Genomic DNA, 18791 nt, shown 5'->3' with positions numbered 1-18791 from the left:
CGTCGTCGGTTTAGGATGAGCACCGAGTTGTTCAGTCACATTGCAGAGAAACTAGCAAGCCATGACCGGTTTTTTCAGCAGAGGAGGAATGTCGTCGGAGAGCTCGGGCATAGCACCTTTCAGAAGGTGACAACCGCTTTGCGTATGTTGGCATATGTATTCCCACTGATCTAGTTGATGATCACTTGGCCATGGGTGAGAGCCAAGTCATCATGTGTGTCAAGCGCTTCGCTGTCGGAATTGTGCAAGTGTTTGGCCCGGAGTACCTGAGAACTCCCAATGCTGAAGACGTCGTAAGGCTATTGGAGTGGAACAAATCTCGCGGGTTCACAGGTATGCTTGGCTCAATAGATTGCATGCATTGGATTTGGAAGAATTGTCCAAAGGCATGACATGGCCAATTCGACGGACAAAAAAAGGGTTCCACTATAATCCTTGAAGCGATGGACGATCAAGAGACTTGGATTTGGCATGCTTTTTTTGCAATGCCTGGATATTTGAATGACATCAACCAATCACCACTGATGAATAAGATTGCAAATGATCAACTGCCACCGATGCAGTTTCTAGCTAATGGTCATACATACAACTATGACTACTATCTTGCGAATGGCATCTACCCAAAGTGGCAAACATTTGTGAACCCGTTGAAAAACCTGGAAGGTAAGAAATATCTTGATTTCCACAATGCTGAGGCGGCGGCTAGAAAAGATGTGGAGAGAGCTTTTGGAATTTTGCAAGCCCAATTTGCTATTGTGAGAGGACCGGCTAGATTTTGGGATAAAAAATGCTTTGGTACATTATGCACGCTTATGTGATCATGCACAACATGATCATCGAGAATGAGCGTGGTCAAGATGTAGAGTACTCTCAGTATGAGCTCCTGGAACATCCCGTGGGAGTGTGGCGGAGGGCTGAAAGGATGACCCGTTTTGTTGCCTCCTATCATGCCATTAGGCGTCCAGCAGCGCATAATGAACTTAAGAATGATCTCATTGAGGAGTGGGGGCTTGGAATGGCCGCCAAAGAGCATCATGATTTGTTTGTGCGTTTGATGTTGTATTGTTGAACTATTTGTTGTATTTCATGATACTATTTGTTTGAGTTGTAATAATAAATTAAACTATTTATTTTAAACTTAGTTGAATGATGTTTGTGATTTAAATTATATGCCATGCCTTTGTTTTGTGAACGTGTGAAATTCATTTTGTGTCCAAACAACAACAAATGTGAGGCGCTCGCTGCTCGTACGCGCTGCGAGAGCTGCACTTCCTCGCTGCATTTCAGCGCGTTTGCTTGAGCCAGCGCCGTGCGCCGCGTCAAACCTGACGATAAACACGCCGCAAACTAGATTTTAACGCGCCGTGCCTTTAACGTTTGTTGGAGATGAGCATCTCCAACAGCGGCGCAAAAAGGCGCGCGCGCTAAAAATCGGCAGTTTACCGCGCGCGGGACGGAAATGGGCGCTCCAGCGGCGGCGGGAAAATCACGCGCGGGAACCGCTAGCGTGCGCGCGAAAAGGCGGCAGCCCGCGCGCCATTTTTGCGGCGCCCCGTCCCGCGCGCCCATAAAAGGCAGCGCGCTGCCCTGCCTCTCGCGCCGCGTTCTCTCTCCCTCTGCCTCTCGCGCCGCGCTCTCTCTGCCTCTCGCGCCGCCGCCGCCGCCGACGAGCCACCATGCCGCCGCGCCGCCGTTCTGCGTCCGGCTATCGCGGCGTTCGCTAGCGCCCCAACGGCGGGTTCTACGCCGAGATACGCTCCGGCGATCTCCGGCTGAGCCTCGGCACCTACGACACGACGCACGAGGCCGCCCGCGCGTTCGACGCGGCGGCGTGGTGCCTAGGCAGGCCGCGACTGCAGATGAATTTCCCGGACGTCCGCACGCTCCAGCAGGCGTTAGACCTGGCCCCGCCGCCTCGTCTAAACTCCACACAAGACCGTGCGGAGCACACTGCGCTGCAGCGCCGCCTCCTCGTCGCCCAGGTGGACGAGCGGGTCATGGCGGAGTGGCGCCGGCGCCACCCGGACGACGTCGCCTACGAGCAGGAATACTGGGAACGGCGCCGCGAGGAGGACACGCGCCGGCGCCGCGAGGAGCGGTTGGACAGACGTCGTCGGAAGGCTTTGGCGTGTGCGCAGGCCGACCTCGTCAATGCAGGCGGGAGGTCCTTCTCCACTGAAGAAGATGAACGTTGGTTTGACATCTGGCTGTCAACCTCTGACGACACCGACGATGATGGTGTTGCAGATGACTGGAGCGACTAGGATTAATTTTTTTTTATCGAACTATCTAGCACCGAACTATCTATCTATGTTTTCGAACTACCTATCTAGTTGCAATCTATGTAAAATAACTTTGTATCTTTTTTATTTAATGCAATCTATTTATTAAGAAAAATTGTGCGCGCCCTGCATTTTTGGGCACTGCTGGAGCGGCTCGCGCGCGCTGCATTATAGCGCGGTTGTTGCAGCCAGCGCTGCGCGACGTGCAAAACCAGACGACCAGCACGCGTTAAACTCGTTTTTTAAGGGGGGCGCGCGTCTGTTGAAGATGCTCTTACTTGACCGCAACTATTAACAGATCCAACTATTAGCTTGGCAGCGGAGTATTAACAATTGCAATGATAACTTTGTACTGTATGTTTGACCACGTGATTAGAGGACGGAGAACATGGCCTCTTTTCATCTCAAGGGTAGCTCAGCTACACCATTAGTTTAGTGGCTCATGTCAACTTGCCCTACTCGACTACGGACCACACCTTAATCTTGCTAGAAGACATCTACTCTCTAGCGTCCAAGCGTTGGCGTTGTAGCCCAGGGCCATCGTCGTCTTCCTAGAAGCTCAGGGTGGTCATCGTCGTCTTCCTCGAAGCTCTTGATCCAGCGCCGTGCACGGTGTACCTCCGTGGCACACACCAATGGCCATTCACATTCACATCTCCGCAACCTGGCTCACCGGCCAGGTAATGGCGATGGGGCTCGTCACCGAGTGCTTGCGATCGGTCCACTCGATGGACCCGAACGTGTGATTCTTCGTGACGCTCCCGAAGGATCGCCGTGCAAAGGTGACCACGTACTTCCGTGTCCTCCGTCTCGCGCTGAACCGTAGAGTCCGGGGGGTCACCGTGACGCGCACGCCGTCCGGAGCGGTGACCTTGGCCCTGTACGTGGCCCTGGCGTCGCCGCCGACGTTGCGCACGACGCGGCGCTGCCTGACGGCTGCCGTTTTGTCCGCGGTGAACACCACCGAGAATGCCGGGTAGTTGTGGTCGCCGACGGAGGAGACCGCGCGGACCGAGCAGTTGGCGGACGAACCGAACACGGCGACCTGCTCGGCGGTGTAGCCGAGCGCGCACAAGAAGCCGACGTAGTCCTCCGTGCCGGCGTCGTACACGAAGCCCGGGTTCACGGCGCGGTGTGGGTCGATGTGCCCGGCCCCGCGCGCGAACGGCGTGGACGCAGCTCCGGTGGACATGTCGCCGATGACGCCGCCGGTGCTGTCCACGTTGTACGCGGTCGTCATCAGGGCGGACTTGATAGCGGCGGGGCTCCACTCCGGCCTCGCTTGCCGGAGCAGAGCAGCGACGCCGCTCACGTGTGGGCATGACATGGACGTGCCCGATACGATGTTGTACTGTGCTCTCCTAGCGTCGCTGGCGAGGCCGGTGGGCGAGTTGGCGCCCGTCCATGCGGCGAGGATGTCCACGCCGGGCGCGGTCACGTCCGGCTTCAGTATCTCCGGCACGCGGAAGTTGGGCCCGCGGCTTGAGAAGGACGCCATTCTAGGGGACGGTGGCGTCCGGCGTCGACCGACAACGGTGCCCCGGAACACGATCGTCGCAGTAGGGGATGCTTCCGTGCTGATGTACTTCTTGATCTTTTCGGAGGCGGCAAACGGGACGACCGTGGCGGGGATGACATTGGCGCTGATCATGACCTGCTCGCCGTATGATTCGATGCTACCGAAGATAGCTCCGACACCGCCGGCGAGCTTGACGGCTTGCTCTTTCACAGCACGGGCGAACGCGCCGGGGTCGCACACGACGATCTTCCCGGCTACCATGGTGGCGTTCAGCTTCCCTTCCTCGCATATTTTCGAGCCCACGTCCGCTCCATAGACCAGTGGCACCTTGGTCGCGCCGAACGGCTCCCCCGCGTAAAGAGAGGTGCCCGGGAAGGTCTCGCCGTTGCCGAGGACGGCGTCAGCCCGAAACTGGCGGTTGACGGTGGACGCGGCCACCGTCAAGAACCACGGCGCGATGTTGGCGGCGGTGTACTCTCCGGGGCCGGAGTTCCCAGCAGAGGCGCAGACAACGATGCCTTTGCTGACGGCCCGAAACGCGCCAACGGCGATCATATCGGCGTGGAATTCTGCGGGCTTGCCGGAGGCGCTGAGCGAGGCAGAGATGATGTCTACGCCGTCCACGATGGCCTCATCGAACGCGGCGAGGGTGTCGGAGCTCGCACAGCCTTCCTCCCAGCACGCCTTGTAGACGGCGATGCGCGCGCCCGGGGCCATGCCGACGGCCTTTCCTCTGGCATAGCCGTAGAAGCCTGCGTCGGCAGCAGGAGAGCCTGCGGCGGTGGAGGCGGTGTGTGTGCCATGGCCGCTGGTGTCAAGCGGCGACTCCGAGTCCGCACCGAGCGCACGGCCACGCGCAGCCTCCTGCCCCTTGTGGAAGAACTTGGCGCCGACAAGCTTGTTGTTGCAGAGCGTGGAGCCGTTGAACGACGGCGCCGAGACGCAGCCGCCGCGGAACCTGCCGGGCGGCAACGGCGGCAGCGACGGGTCGGCGGCGAAGGACGCGCGGCCCTCCGGGTACACGCCGGTATCTATGACCCCGATGACGACGTCGGAGGCGGCGTTGGACGCCGGGAGCAGCCCGGAGGACGGGGAGAGGCCGAGGAAGGAGGGCGTGAGGGTGGTGTGCAGCTCCAGCATCTCGTCGGGCACGACGGCGAGCACGGAGGAAGAGGACGCGAGGCGCGCGGCCTGGCGCCCCGTGAGGCGCGCCGCGAAGCCCGTGGCGGCGTGCGCGTAGGAGTAGAGCACCGTCGGCGCCGGGGTGGAGATGTCGGCGGGGATGTGGTCGCGCAGGAAGGAGCCATACGCCCGGGTGGTCCGCAGGCCGCGGCGCGGCAGCCCTGGCGCGTGCGCTGGCGCGACGTGCACGATGTAGGAGGACCGCGCGTCCACTGCCTCGATATCCACCTCCGTGGCCAACGCGGCGGCGACGAATCCGAGCAGGACGCATAGGCCAGCGAGTGGTCTGAGGACCTCCATTGTCGCTGCAACTGCAAGAGATATGGTAGGGTAAATAAGTAAGCAGCGCCGATCGATCCAGAGCATTCGCGAGATGAGATTCGAAAGTTTTCTCCATATAATTGTCGGTGGAGATCTCTGCAGTGCGCATGAGGTAGCTCGTGCTGATCAATGTGCTCGGAAGAGAGCTCAGATATATTGCAAGTTGCACCCCCTAGTCAGTGGGGACTAATCCACTAGCAAGCGTGATTGTTTTATTGTTTTTGCATTAAGTATCTACTGGCTGTTGAGCCTATTCATATGGTTTTTTCTTCTCAAAAGTTGATTAGAATTTTGAAAAATGTTCTTGTTTTCAAAATATGTTCACAAATAAAAAACTCTTCATGTTTTCAAAATAAAAATCTCAACACGAAAACTGGTCTGCTACAATATCAAAACCATATCATTATAGAAAAACCGGATCGTTACTGTATCAAACTCGCATCGCTACAACAAAATATGATCGTTACAGGACCAAAACCGAGTTGCTATAGGCAAACGCTCTATGTGGCGAAGGTGCCAACCTAGGCGTATCCCTATACATAGGGGTGAGCACCCATGCGGTCATGTCTTCAATGGCGGATGTACATAGTGGACAGGGTCGGCCGCGGCCTACCCTGCTTGGATTTTAAAATTGTTATATACTTATGTCTCCAACTGTGAAAATCTTACAACTACGTACCGGGGGGAGGGGGGGCTACTCCCCTCCAACGATCGATAAAATTTAAAGTACCTAGTGTATATTTGACCAATATATATTAGTATATATGTATTTGGCCCCCTCTATCAGCGGCTATATTCATATCCTGGCTCCGCCACTACATACGTACACCTAGACATGTTTACGTAATCTTTCAACTAATCTCAACATCCCCCTAATTTTCACCGGGGTGGGCCTCCTCCTTTCCCCCAACTCCAATCCTAAACTCCCACGTTTCTTGACATGTAAGTTTATTTAAGCAAATCACGTAAGTGTAGCAAAGCTCCTCTAGCTGGGCTTAAGAGAGGAAAAGGGCCCACTAGCCCAACAAAACTACGGTCCACATCGAGCACAATGAGCAGAACCCTCGCTTCCCTCACGCAACAACTCGTCTGCCTGACCCCGACACACATCCGTCCAGCCGCCTCGCCATCTCAACATCCCTCTTCCTCGCGGTTTTGCTGGTTGCTCGCAGGAACCCGCTGCCCGACCCGCCCAGTTCGGTCTTGCCCCTGCCATCAGTGCCATGCGCCCGGCTACCCGCTCCCCTACACTGTGCGACTGTCGCGTGCATCCCTGCCCTACAGTCCGGCGGTCCCGGTGTCCCGCCTCCACTTATCCCCACACGTCTTGCCGCACGCAGCGGCCACCTCTCGATGTGAACGACACCTTCACGACACCGATCAGCACGCCATTGCTATAGGCGAAGACGGGGGACTCCGTCGGCGTCTTCGTCTCGTCGGGGATGTGGAGGCTCCTCATGCCTCGTTTGGTTAAAGGGGATTGGAGAGGGTTTGAGAGGAAAATCCCTAGGGGGCCCAGAAACCCCACAGATCCCCGCGCGCCCATTTGGTAGGAGGGGTTTGCTTAGCCCAATCCCCTCCGTTCTCCTTCAATCTCTTCCTATTCATGTGTTTCAAAACCCTCATCGGGGGACTAGTGGAAGCAAAACCCCGTGGATTTGAGAGGATTGAGTGAAACAAAGGGATTCACCCAATCCACTAAAATCCCTCCATCTCAAAACCTCCTCAATCCCCCTTAACCAAACGAGGCCTCAAAGACACCAGGATGTCCATCAAGATCTTGGAGCAGAGCGGGGATCGCGCCGCGCTTGGCGACCGCACCGCCGACTCGGAGCTAACGGGGATCGAGCACAAATCCGGCGGTGTTTTGCACGGTAAGAAGTACATGAAGGGGTACGTCCGTTTTGCAGGGAGGAAGGAGCTGGACGAGAGTTTCACCATCAGGTGCATACTGTCCGCCGACAAGGTGGTGGCCAAGTGGCTCACCGGCCGCACGTCTCCGCCGGCGTCGTGCTCTCGAATTGCAAAGGTAAAACGAGCGAACAACAGCTTATACTAGTCTGAAGATCAGCTTCGTGCAGGGCGGCCAAGGCATACGCCCACCAGGATTTGCCCGGGCGGCGGGTCTGTTAGCTCGTGCATGTCTTCTTCAGGGCCGGTCCTGGGGCGGACGAAACTAAAATTTAGGTCTCTTAGTATAAATAAAAAATGTAGGTTAACGAAATAAATAGCAAGAAAAATAAGACACATTTTTTACGTGGAAAATCTTTACGGAAAAAACCACGGATGCACAAAGGCGTAATTCCACTATGATATATAACTTTTACAATTCCAACACGTCCTAAAATTTCCTTCTTGCATTCCTACATGCAAAATCATCGATGATGGAATCAATATCAATCTCGTCCAATAACTGCTTCTTGATGCATAGTGTTGCCAAACCATTTCAGCTCTCTTGTGACATTACAGATCTTAAATAGTTTTTCAATAGCTTCAGCTTAGAAAAGCTTCTTTCAGCTGAAGCAACAACACGGGCATTGTAAATAAAATCCGATAAGCAATAGAAGTATTAGGATAACAATCCGTTTCCCTCACAAAATGAAAAATCTCCATAGCAGACATTGTTCTATCTGATAAGGTAAACTGCATGACACTCAACTCACAAATCATATCATTTAGCTCGACATCACATTTACCTTGTGTGAAAGTATTTGCAAATTCAGTGCACCTTTCTTGCCTACTCAAAACTGCGATTCCACTTTTGTCTTACAGCCGCGCAACGTTAAAATCATTTTCCACCATTGAAATAGCTGGATCCAGCGGCCGCCGCAAAATATAGCGCGCACGAGCCGTTTTAGCAGGCGCATTAAATTACTGCGCGAGCGAGCAGCCGACACTTGCAACATATTCATTTTTTAGCAATATCGTGATATTTTAAACATCAAAACAAGACATAGCGTAGTTTAAATCACCCAACCAAGTTCATCATGACATAAAAGTTCGAAGACATGGCACATCACATCTCATCATCCAACCAAGTTTAAAATCACCCAACCAAGTTCATGACAAAAAAGATTAGACAAAAAAATGATACATCAACAATTATGCCTCATCCCCCTCATCTTCGTCCTCCTCTTCCTCCGATTCTTCATCCTCATCCGAAGACGTTTCTTCCTCCTCTTCTTCATCGTCGTGCGCTGGATCATCATGGGGAGCTCGGAAGGTGTTGACAAGATCTTCAACGGCCTCATGCGAACGTACGTGAGACACACCGGAAGACATGCATCCACCCATGTCACCCGAAGGTGCTCCCATGCATCCCATGCCATCTGGAGGTGCTCCCATGCCTCCCATGAGAGACGCAAAACTCATGTGTCCCATGCCCCCATGGTAGCTCCGAAGACACCCATGCCTCCCATGCCTAACACGCCTCCCATGCCGCCCATGGTAACTCCGAGGCCACCCATGCCTCCCATGCCTAACATGCCTCTCATGCTGCCCATGGTAACTCCGAAGCCACACATGCCTCACATGCCTCTTTTTGGACCAAGGCTTCTTTACGGGCAAGATTGACGTACTCCTTCTACTTCTCATCGAGGATAGATGTGTCCATGAAGATAAAGGATTTATCCCATTCCAACAATCTATTTCTCTCTTCCATGGCCAATTTCTTCTCCTCTAATGCCATCTTCCTCTCCTCGGCCGCCACCCTCCCCTTCTCGGCTGCCAACCTCCTATCCTTGGCCGCCGCATCTTGTTTCTTGCCATATTCCTCACCTCGTTAGCTTCCTTCATTGCGTTCACAATAGCTTCCATAGCAATTGTTAGCTGATCATCTCATTTCCTCTTCTTCTTTTCTTTTGCGTCTTTCTTGCCTCCATTTGGTCCTTTTGGCTTGGAGTAGGCAACAGAGTTTGGTGTAGAGCTTCTCTTGCGTTCATCACTTGATGCCTCTGCCTCATCATCATCCAAATCAATTTCCCCTCTGATAGGGTGTCCGGAAAGACTTTCAAATGGGATCGTAGAAGAATATAAACTTGAAGTGGTGAAAAAATTATGTCATGTCCCGCTCTAGGGGATTCGGGATATTTGAGAATTTATAGAGTTTGAATTAGATCAAACAAAGCCATGAGAGGCCACAAGACATCAGGGTGTGCCCTACCCCCTGGGCGCGCACTATTGTCTTGTCGCCTCCTCGTAGGTCTTCTGATCCTCCCCCGAAGCTTCTGGGGTGTCTCCGGGTCCAGAAAAAATTGTCAAAAACTTTCAAAGCATACAGACTCCGTTTGGTATGGATTTCCTATAAAACCAAAAAGTGAGAAAACAACAAATGACACTGGGAATTGGATTAATAGTCAGTTCCCAAAATTGATTTAATACTACATATAAAGTATCTAAGATTGATAAATAATAGCATGAAACAATAAAAAATTATAGATATGTTGGAGATGTATCAGATGGTACGAGGACAGCCGTGGACCTTCACTACCAGCAGTCGGATCGGCTAGATTTAGCTTTCTTCACCCGTCCTTGATATGCATATGCGTCACATCGAAAGCTGCACCTACCTGTGATTTGGCAGCCGGATCCGCGAGTTGAGTGGGGTGGCTACGAGCACCCAGGGCAGATTGTCAGAGCAGGGGGCAGAGGTGATGGGTGTGAACCATGATGCGTTTATGGATACCATGACAAGCGTGCGGAACATGAGCTAGGTTGCCGAAACACCGGGGAGGGCACAGAGATCAAGCTTGAGCCCCTATCCAATTGCGAACGGTGGAGACAATTTGAACGACAAGCTTCTCGTGTCTAGGGAGGAACATGATTCCTCCTTGAGGAGGTCGCTCCAGACAATGTGTCGACTCAACGTAGGATCCGCTGCCGGAGCCAACCATCATGGCCTGGAAGTAGAAGAGAAGGGGAGCAAAGCAAACTAGATTATGAATGGAGTGATCAACACCGGTCTAAAGTTTACTCTCGGGTGATGCAGAGTGGGCTATACCTAGGGTCGAACGGGGCCATCCTAGATAGGTCTGCATGGCGGCCGCCTCCGGCCACATCCGTACCATCCCATATCCGCCCAACATAAGAGATAGGTTTGGGGAGTGCCATATAGGGGGTGTTTGTTTCCAGGGACTTTTTGGGTGTAGGGACTAAAAAAGTCCCTTTTAGTCCCATGTGAAACAAACAGGAGGGACTTTTAGGGAGTAAAAGGGGGTATTTGGGACTAAAGAAAGAAGTCCCTATGGGAGGGTCTTTTTGGGACTTTTTTGCACTTTTTCCAACAGTGCCCCTACTTTTAGCATGTCATTTAATAACTTCTAGTATATTACTAGGGGTAACATTGTCTTTTTGCATGTCATTTAATGACCTTTAGTCCTTGTTTAGTCCATGAAAACAAACGGGTAGGGACTTGAGACTTTTTAGTTGGGACTAAAAAAGTCTTGAGACTTCTGAAACAAATAGGGCTATAGCCTAGACATTTGGACTCGAGCATGAGGGGTCCGCATGGGCAGCCATTTTGTGATCAAATGATTTGTCACCACATTTATGGAGGGTTTAAGGGTTCTGGTTGTAGATGTTGGAAGCTCAATGAATGAAAATTTCTTAAAGGAAGATGTCATGTAGAATTGTTACTAAATTCCTGTAATCATAGTAAGTAGGAATTACTCCCACCGTTCCAAAATTCTTGTCGTGGTTTTAGGTCAAACTACAAAGGAATGTAGGATAGTAATTCATTTGTATTAGTACTAAAAGTATTTTGATATGTAGTTCTGGATAACCCTTAACTTGTGATTTATGTGTGTCAATTCATGTGTCTCATTCATATCATATGTCTGTGCCAGAGAATTTGTGATGTATGTATTTTGCCAATGACGTGTCATTTATGTTTGATGATATGTATCTGTGAATTGCTATATGATGTGACATGGTATTTGTGAAATGTTATATGAATTGTGATATGTTCCTCTGTATACTACATCTCTTATTGTTGCAGTAAAGCCGGCGGGCGCACCATGCAATGCATTCTACTTAATGAATTTGGGCATAGAGACCCTGATTGTCCCACTTTCATCACTGCAAGGAGCACTAGGCATGGACGAGGCAACCGGGGAAGAAGAGGAGGAAGAGGGAGGTCAAGAGGGGCAGAAAGAGTTTAAGATTGTCTTAATTATGTCACTATCTTGTTATTTGTACTAAGTGAAGCACTATGTTTTATGTTTGTACGAAGTGTGGCACTGTCTTTTAATTTGTACTAAGTGTGGCACTCTCTTGTCATTTGTATTGTATGTGGAACTATATTTCATTACTATAGTAATGGAGGGAATGTTTCTGCTTAATCCAGACATTGGTAGTAAGCATCGTGTTGCGCTATTAAGTGAGCAGAAGCTCGTACCACTTGTCACTCGCACTGCTAAGGTGGATTGGAGTATACATCCACGTTGGGTTGATAGGTAAATGTTTTATTTGTATGGTAAACTTGAAGCAGGTGTAGTAAAGAGACACTGTAACAGAATTTTTATGTTGGTGGATATGCAGACTCAAATGGGCTGGTCTTTTAGCTTTCACACGTCTAGTTGAGGCCACTAAGACATCGAGGCACCTCAGCATTTACTCTTCTTTGCTCACTTGCTTAGTGGACCAACGGAGGCCTGAGACCCACACGTTCCCCTTTCAATGGGGTGAGATGGCTCCTACTCTGGAAGATGTCTAAACATTGCTCGGAATACCGTTGGCGGGACCTGCCATAGGACCGTTGGAGGACCCACCAGAGTGGCAACAATATTTGGCAACACGTTTCTTGGATATATATGATCAGGCTCCAACTCTAGCGTCAGAGCCACACGGACCTAAGTATGACTGGTTACAACATTTGAGGGTTAGTTCCTAAGACACATATCGTTCATTTCACATGCTTCAAGTTATTAACTAATACTTTCTCCTGACATGATTACATATCCAGAAATTTCCAGGGTATCCACAAGTCCCTTTGAGTGCAACACAGATTACTCATAGCTTGGAGGCGTACCTGACGTGGCTTCTCGGGGAGGTGATGTTCACAGAGAACCATGTCACCACTGTTACTGCGCGCTACATCCCCATTGCACTCAAAATCACGAGCGCTGAGACGCTAGATCATATCACACCGAGGAGTTGGGGTTCGGCGGTATTAGCATCTACATACCGAGGTATGTGCAACTGTTGCCAGCTTTCCATGGACAAGTCGGCTCTTCTTGGTTGCACTCTGTTTTTACAACTATGGTCCTAGGAGAGGTTCTTTATAGGACGACCAAACATAGATGTCGACCAGGGTTTTTATGTGGACAACATGTTTGATGTTGAAAACATCGACATGCCTACTTTTGGTCTGTGTTGGACACGTCGCACGATATGTCTTGTGGTATAATGTTAGCAACCTTCTTTATATACACTATGGCTGAAACTCAATTATGTCTTGCGCAGAAAAGCTATGCTAGTGAACAGACTAGGCGAGCCTACACTGCACTAAATGAGTAGTTCGACACGTACACTAGAGTTATCTGGCAACCGTACATGCAAGCAACCATAACTGCAAGATATCCCGGTGGTATTTCTCAGCTATGCACAAGATATCGGGGTTACTGGATGACGAAATCGAAGATTATCTTCGATGTCTTTGTTGACGAGATGGCGCAGTAGCGGGTTATGAGACAGGTTGGTCTTCGGCAGCTGGCGAAGCCACTCTATGAGTAGTCCACATGTATTATGTTAGGGAACGTTGCATGGGAAACAAAAATTTTCCTACGCACACGAAGACCTATCATGGTTATGTCCATCTATGAGAGGACATTTGGATCTACGTACCCTTGTAGATCGTACAGGAGGAAGTGTTAAGAAACGTGGTTGATGTAGTGGAACGTCTTCACGTCCCTCGAACCGCCCCATGAACCGTCCCACAATCCGTCCCATGATCCGTTCCGACCTAGTGCCGAACGGACGGCACCTCCGCGTTCAACACACGTACAGCTCGATGACGATCTTGGCCTTCTTGATCCAGGAAGCAAGATGGAGACGTAGATGAGTTCTCCGGCAGAATGACGACGCTCTCGTGGTGGTGATGATGTACTCCTGCAGGGCTCCGCCCGAGCTCTGCAGAAATCCGATCTAGAGGCAGAACTATGTGGTCTAGGGTTGAGTTGCACGTGGCAAAAGTTGTCTCAAATCAGCCCTAAATCACCACTATATAGAGGAGGGAGGGGGAGGAGGCTTGCCTTGAGGGCCAAGCCCTTAAGGGTGCGCCGACCAGGAGGAGAGGAGGAATCCTACTCCAATTAGGATTGGAAAGTGGGGTCCTTCTCATCCTTCCCACCTCCCCTTTTTTTCTTTGGTTTTTCTTTTCTTTCCGCCAAGGCCTTCTTGGGCTGTCCCACAAGCCCACTAAAGTCTGGTGCGCCACCCAAAAGACATTGGGCTCCCTCCGGGTGGGTTTCCCCCCTCCCGGTGAACTTCCGGAACCCTTTCGTCACTCCCCGTACAATGCCGGTAATGCCCTATATATCAATCTCCGTTTCCGTACCATTCTGGAAACCCTCGTGACGTCCGTGATCTCATCCGGGACTGCGAACAACATTCGGTAACCACACATATAACTCAACTATACTAAGACATGATCGAACCTTAAGTGTGCAGACCCTGCGGGTTCGAGAACTATGTAGACATGCCCCGAGGCGCTCCGCGGTCAATATCCAATAGCGGGACCTGGATGCCCATATTGGATCCTACATATTCTTCGAAGATCTTATCAGTTGAACCTGAGTGCTAAGGATTCATATAATCCCGTATGTCATTCCCTTTGTCCTTCGGTATGTTAGTTGCCCGAGATTCGATCGTCGGTATTCGCATACGTATTTCAATCTCGTTTTCGGCAAGTCTCTTTACTCGTTCCATAATACAAGATCCCGTGACTTACACTTAGTCATATTGCTTGCAAGGCTTGTGTGTGATGTTGTATTACCGAGTGGGCCCGAGATACCTCTCTGTCACACGGAGTGACAAATCCCTTTCTTGATCCATACTAACTCAACGGACACCTTCGGAGATACCCGTAGAGCAGCTTTATAGTCACCCAGTTATGTTGCAATGTTTGATGCATACAAGGTATTCCTCCGGTGCCAGTGAGTTATATGATCTCATGGTCATAGGAACAAATACTTGACACGCAGAAAACAATAGCAATAAAACGACACGATCAATATGCTACGTTCATAGTTTGGGTCTTGTCCATCACATGATTCTCCTAATGATGTGATCCTGTTATCAAGTGACAACGCTTGTCTATGGTTAGGAAACCTTGACCATCTTTGATCAACGAGCTAGTCAACTAGAGGCTTACTAGGGACAATGTTTTGTCTATGTATCCACACATGTATTCGAGTTTCCAATCAACACAATTATAGCATGGATAATAAATGATTATCATGAACAAAGAAATATAATAATAACTAATTTATTATTGCCTCTAGGGCATATTTCCAACAGTCTCCCACTTGCACTAGAGTCAATAATCTAGTTCACATCACCATGTGATTTTAACGAATCGAACACCCATATAGTTCTGGGGTTTGATCACGTCTTGCTCGTGAGAGAGGTTTTAGTCAACGGTTCTGAATCTTTCAGATCCGTGTGTGCTTTTACAAATCTTTATGTCATCTTATAGATGCTGCTACTACGTGCTATTCGGAAATACTCCAAATATCTACTCTACTATACGAATCCGTTTTACTACTCATAGTTATTCGGATTAGTGTAAAAGCTTGCATCAACGTAACCCTTTACGACGAACTCTTTAACCACCTCCATAATCGAGAAAAATTCCTTAGTCCATTAGTTACTAAGGATAACTTTGACCGCTTTTCAGTGATTCAATCATGTATCACTCTCTGTACCTCTTAACAGACTTGTGGTAAGGCACACATCAGGTGCGGCACACAACATGGCATACTTTAGATTCTATGGCTAAGGCATAGGGGACGACCTTCGTCCTTTCTCTTTCTTCTGCCGTGGTCAGGCTTTTGAGTCTTACTCAAATTCACACCTTACAACACAGCCAAGAACTCCTTCTTTGCTGATCTATTTTGAACTCCTTCAAAAACTTGTCAAGGCATGCATTTCATTTGAAAGTTCTGTTTAGCATTTTGATCTATCTCTATAGATCTTGATGCTCATTGTTTCAAGTACTCTTTCCAGTTCTTCCTTTGAAAAACCCCTTTCAAACAACCTTTATGCTTTATAGAAATTCTACATTTCTTTCGATCAACAATATGTCAACCACATATACTTATCAGAAATTCTATAGTGCTCCCACTCACTTCTTTGGAAATACAAGTTTCTCATAAACCTTGTATAAACCCAAAAGCTTTGATCATCTCATCAAAGCGTATATTCCAACTCCGAGATGATTGCACCAGTCCATAGAAGGATCGCTGGAGCTTGCACACTTGTTAGCATCCTTAGGATCGAAAAAACCTTTTGCTTGTATCACATACAACCTTTCCTCAAGGAAACCGTCGAGGAAACAATGTTTTGACATCCTATGTGCAATATTTCATAAATAATGCAGCAACTACTAACCTAATTCCAACAGACTTTTAGCATCGCTACGATTTAGAAAGTGTCATCATAGTCAACTCTTTAAACTTGTTGGAAACATCTTTGCGACAAATCGAGCTTTTCTTAATGGTGACTTTTCACCATCATCGTCTGTCTTTATTTTCAAGATCCATCTTTACTTAATAGTCCTACGACCATCAAGTAGTTCTTCCGGAGTATACACTTTGTCATCATACATGGATCCTCTCTCGGATTTCATGGCCTCCAGCCATTTGTCAGAATCCAGGCTCACCATCGCTTTTCCATAGCTCGTAGGTTCATTGTTGTTCAACAATCATGACCCCCAAGACAGGGTTACCGTACCACTCTGTAGTAGTACGCGACCTTGTCGACCTACGAGGTTTGTAGTAACTTGATCCGAAGCTTAATGATCACCATCATCAGTTTCCACTTCAATTGTTGTAGGCGCCACATGAACATCTTCCTGCGTCCTGCTACACACTGGTTGAAGTGACGGTTCACTAACCTCATCAAGTTCCACCACCCTCCCACTCAATTCTTTCAAGAGAAACCTTTCCTCGAGAATGGACCCGTTTCTAGAAACAAATACTTTGCTTCCGAATGTGAGATAGGAGATGTATCCAACTGTCATGGATATCCTATGAAGATGCTTTTATCCGCTTTGGGTTCGAGCTTATCAGACTGAAACTTTTTCACATAAGCGTCGCAGCCCCAAACTTTCTAGAAACGACAACTTAGGTTTCTCCAAACCATAGTCTATACTGTGTCATCTCAACGGAAATACGCGGTTCCCTATTTAAGTGAATGCGGTTGTCTCTAATGCATAACCCATAAACGATAGTGGTGATTCGATAAGAGACATCATAGTATGCACCATATCAAATAGGGCGCGGCTATGACGTTCAAACATACCATCACACTATGATGTTCCAGGTGGCATGAATTGCGAAACAATTTCCGTGTTGTCTTAACTGTGTACCAAAAACTCGTAACTGAGATATTCATCTCTATGATCATATCGTAGACAATTTATCCTCTTGTCACAATAATCTTCACTCTGAAATAGCTTTGAACTTTTCAATATTTCAGACTTGTGATTCATCAAGTAAATACTCCGTATCTACTCAAATCATCAGTGAAGTAAGAACATAACGATATCCACTGCATGTTGATACGTCTCCATCGTATCTACTTTTCCAAACTCTTTTGCCCTTGTTTTGGACTCTAATTTGCATGATTTGAATGGAACTAACCCAGACTAACGCTGTTTTCAGCAGAATTGCCATGGTGTTGTTTTTGCGCATAAATAAAAGTTCTCGGAATGACCTGAAAATTTACGGAGAATTTTTGTGGAATATATAAAAAATACTGGCGCAAGAATCAACGGAGGAAGTGGAGCATGGAGCGCACAAGCACACCAGGCGCGGACCCCCTGGCCGCGCCTGGCAGGCTTGTGGGGCCCACGTTGCTCCACCGCCTCCAATCTCAGGTCTATTTAGTCCGTTTCGCGTGGAAAAAAATCAAGGAGAAGAGTTCATCGCGTTTTAAGATACGGAGGCGCCGCCACCTCCTGTTCTTCCTCTAGATGGCAGATCTGGAGTCCGTTCTGGGCTCCGGAGAGGGGAGATCGTCGCCATCGTCATGATCAACCTTCCTTCATCAACAATTCCATGATGCTCTTCACCGTTCGTGAGTAATCTCATCGTAGGCTTGCTGGACGGTGATGGGTTGGATGAGATCTATCATGTAATCGAGTTAGTTTTGACGGGGATGAATCCCTAGTATCCACTATGTTCTGAGATTGATGTTGCTACTACTTTGCCATGCTTAATGCTTATCACTAGGGCCCGAGTGCCATGATTTCAGATCTGAACCTATTATGTTGTCGCCAATATATGTGTGTTCTTGATCCTATCTTGCAAGTTGTAGTCACCTACTATATGTTATGACTCGACAACCCCGGAGTGACAATAGCCGGAACCACTCCCAGAGATGACCATAGTATGAGGAGTTCATGTATTCACCAAGTGTTAATGCGTTGGTCCGGTTCTTTATTAAAAGGAGAAGCTTAATATCCCGTAGTTTCCATTAGGACCCCTCTGCCACGGGAGGGGTGGACAATAGATGTCATGCAAGTTCTTTTCCCTAAGCACGTATGACTACATACGGAATACATGTCTAGATTACATTGACGAACTAGAGCTAGTTACTTATCTCTCCGTGTTATAACTGTTGCATGATGAATAGCATCCGGCATAATCATCCATCACCGATCCAATGCCTACGAGTCTTGTCCTACTGGTCCTTGCTACGTTACATTGCCGCTACTGCTGTCACTGCTCCTACTGTTACTCTGTTGCTACTGCTGTTACTTTGCCGCTACTGTTGTTACTTTGCTGCTACTGGTTACTGTTGCTACTGCTACTATCATACTACCTTGCTACTGATACTTTGGTGCAGATACTAAATCTTTCAGGTGTGATTGAATTGACAACTCAACTGCTAATACTTGAGAATATTCTTTGGCTTCCCCTTGAGTCGAATCAATAAATTTAGGTTGAATACTCTACCCTCGAAAACTGTTGCGATCCCCTATACTTGTGGGTTATCAAGACTATTTTCTGGCGCCGTTGCCGGGGAAGCATAGCTATATTCTCTGAGTCACTTGGCATTTACGTCTGCTGGTCACTATGAGGAATCCGATAGATCCAAGAACTAAAGTCTTGCCCTCAACCACGAGGACAGGAAGGAACTGCCATCTAGCTCTGCACTTGATTCACCTTCAGTTATGAGTAAGTTTGCGACACCACCTCCTGCTAGAAATCTTGATATGTCGCGTGTGCTTGATGATGCTACATCTGCTGCCCATAATGCTTATG

General features: G+C 48.9%; 1 protein-coding gene across 1 annotated transcript; it reads right to left on the bottom strand.

The window, feature by feature from the left end:
- Window positions 1-2602: 2602 nt before the first annotated feature.
- Window positions 2603-5439, bottom strand: LOC123402766 (subtilisin-like protease SBT1.4). Its single transcript, XM_045096726.1, has one exon. The coding sequence runs from the start codon at window positions 5347-5349 to the stop codon at window positions 2932-2934; it is 2418 nt and encodes an 805-aa protein (XP_044952661.1). The 5' UTR covers window positions 5350-5439; the 3' UTR covers window positions 2603-2931.
- Window positions 5440-18791: the final 13352 nt, after the last annotated feature.

Source organism: Hordeum vulgare, chromosome 6H (assembly GCF_904849725.1).
Source record: "Hordeum vulgare subsp. vulgare chromosome 6H, MorexV3_pseudomolecules_assembly, whole genome shotgun sequence".
NCBI classification, from domain to species: domain Eukaryota; kingdom Viridiplantae; phylum Streptophyta; class Magnoliopsida; order Poales; family Poaceae; genus Hordeum; species Hordeum vulgare.
This window is presented reverse-complemented; position numbering and strand designations above follow the sequence as displayed.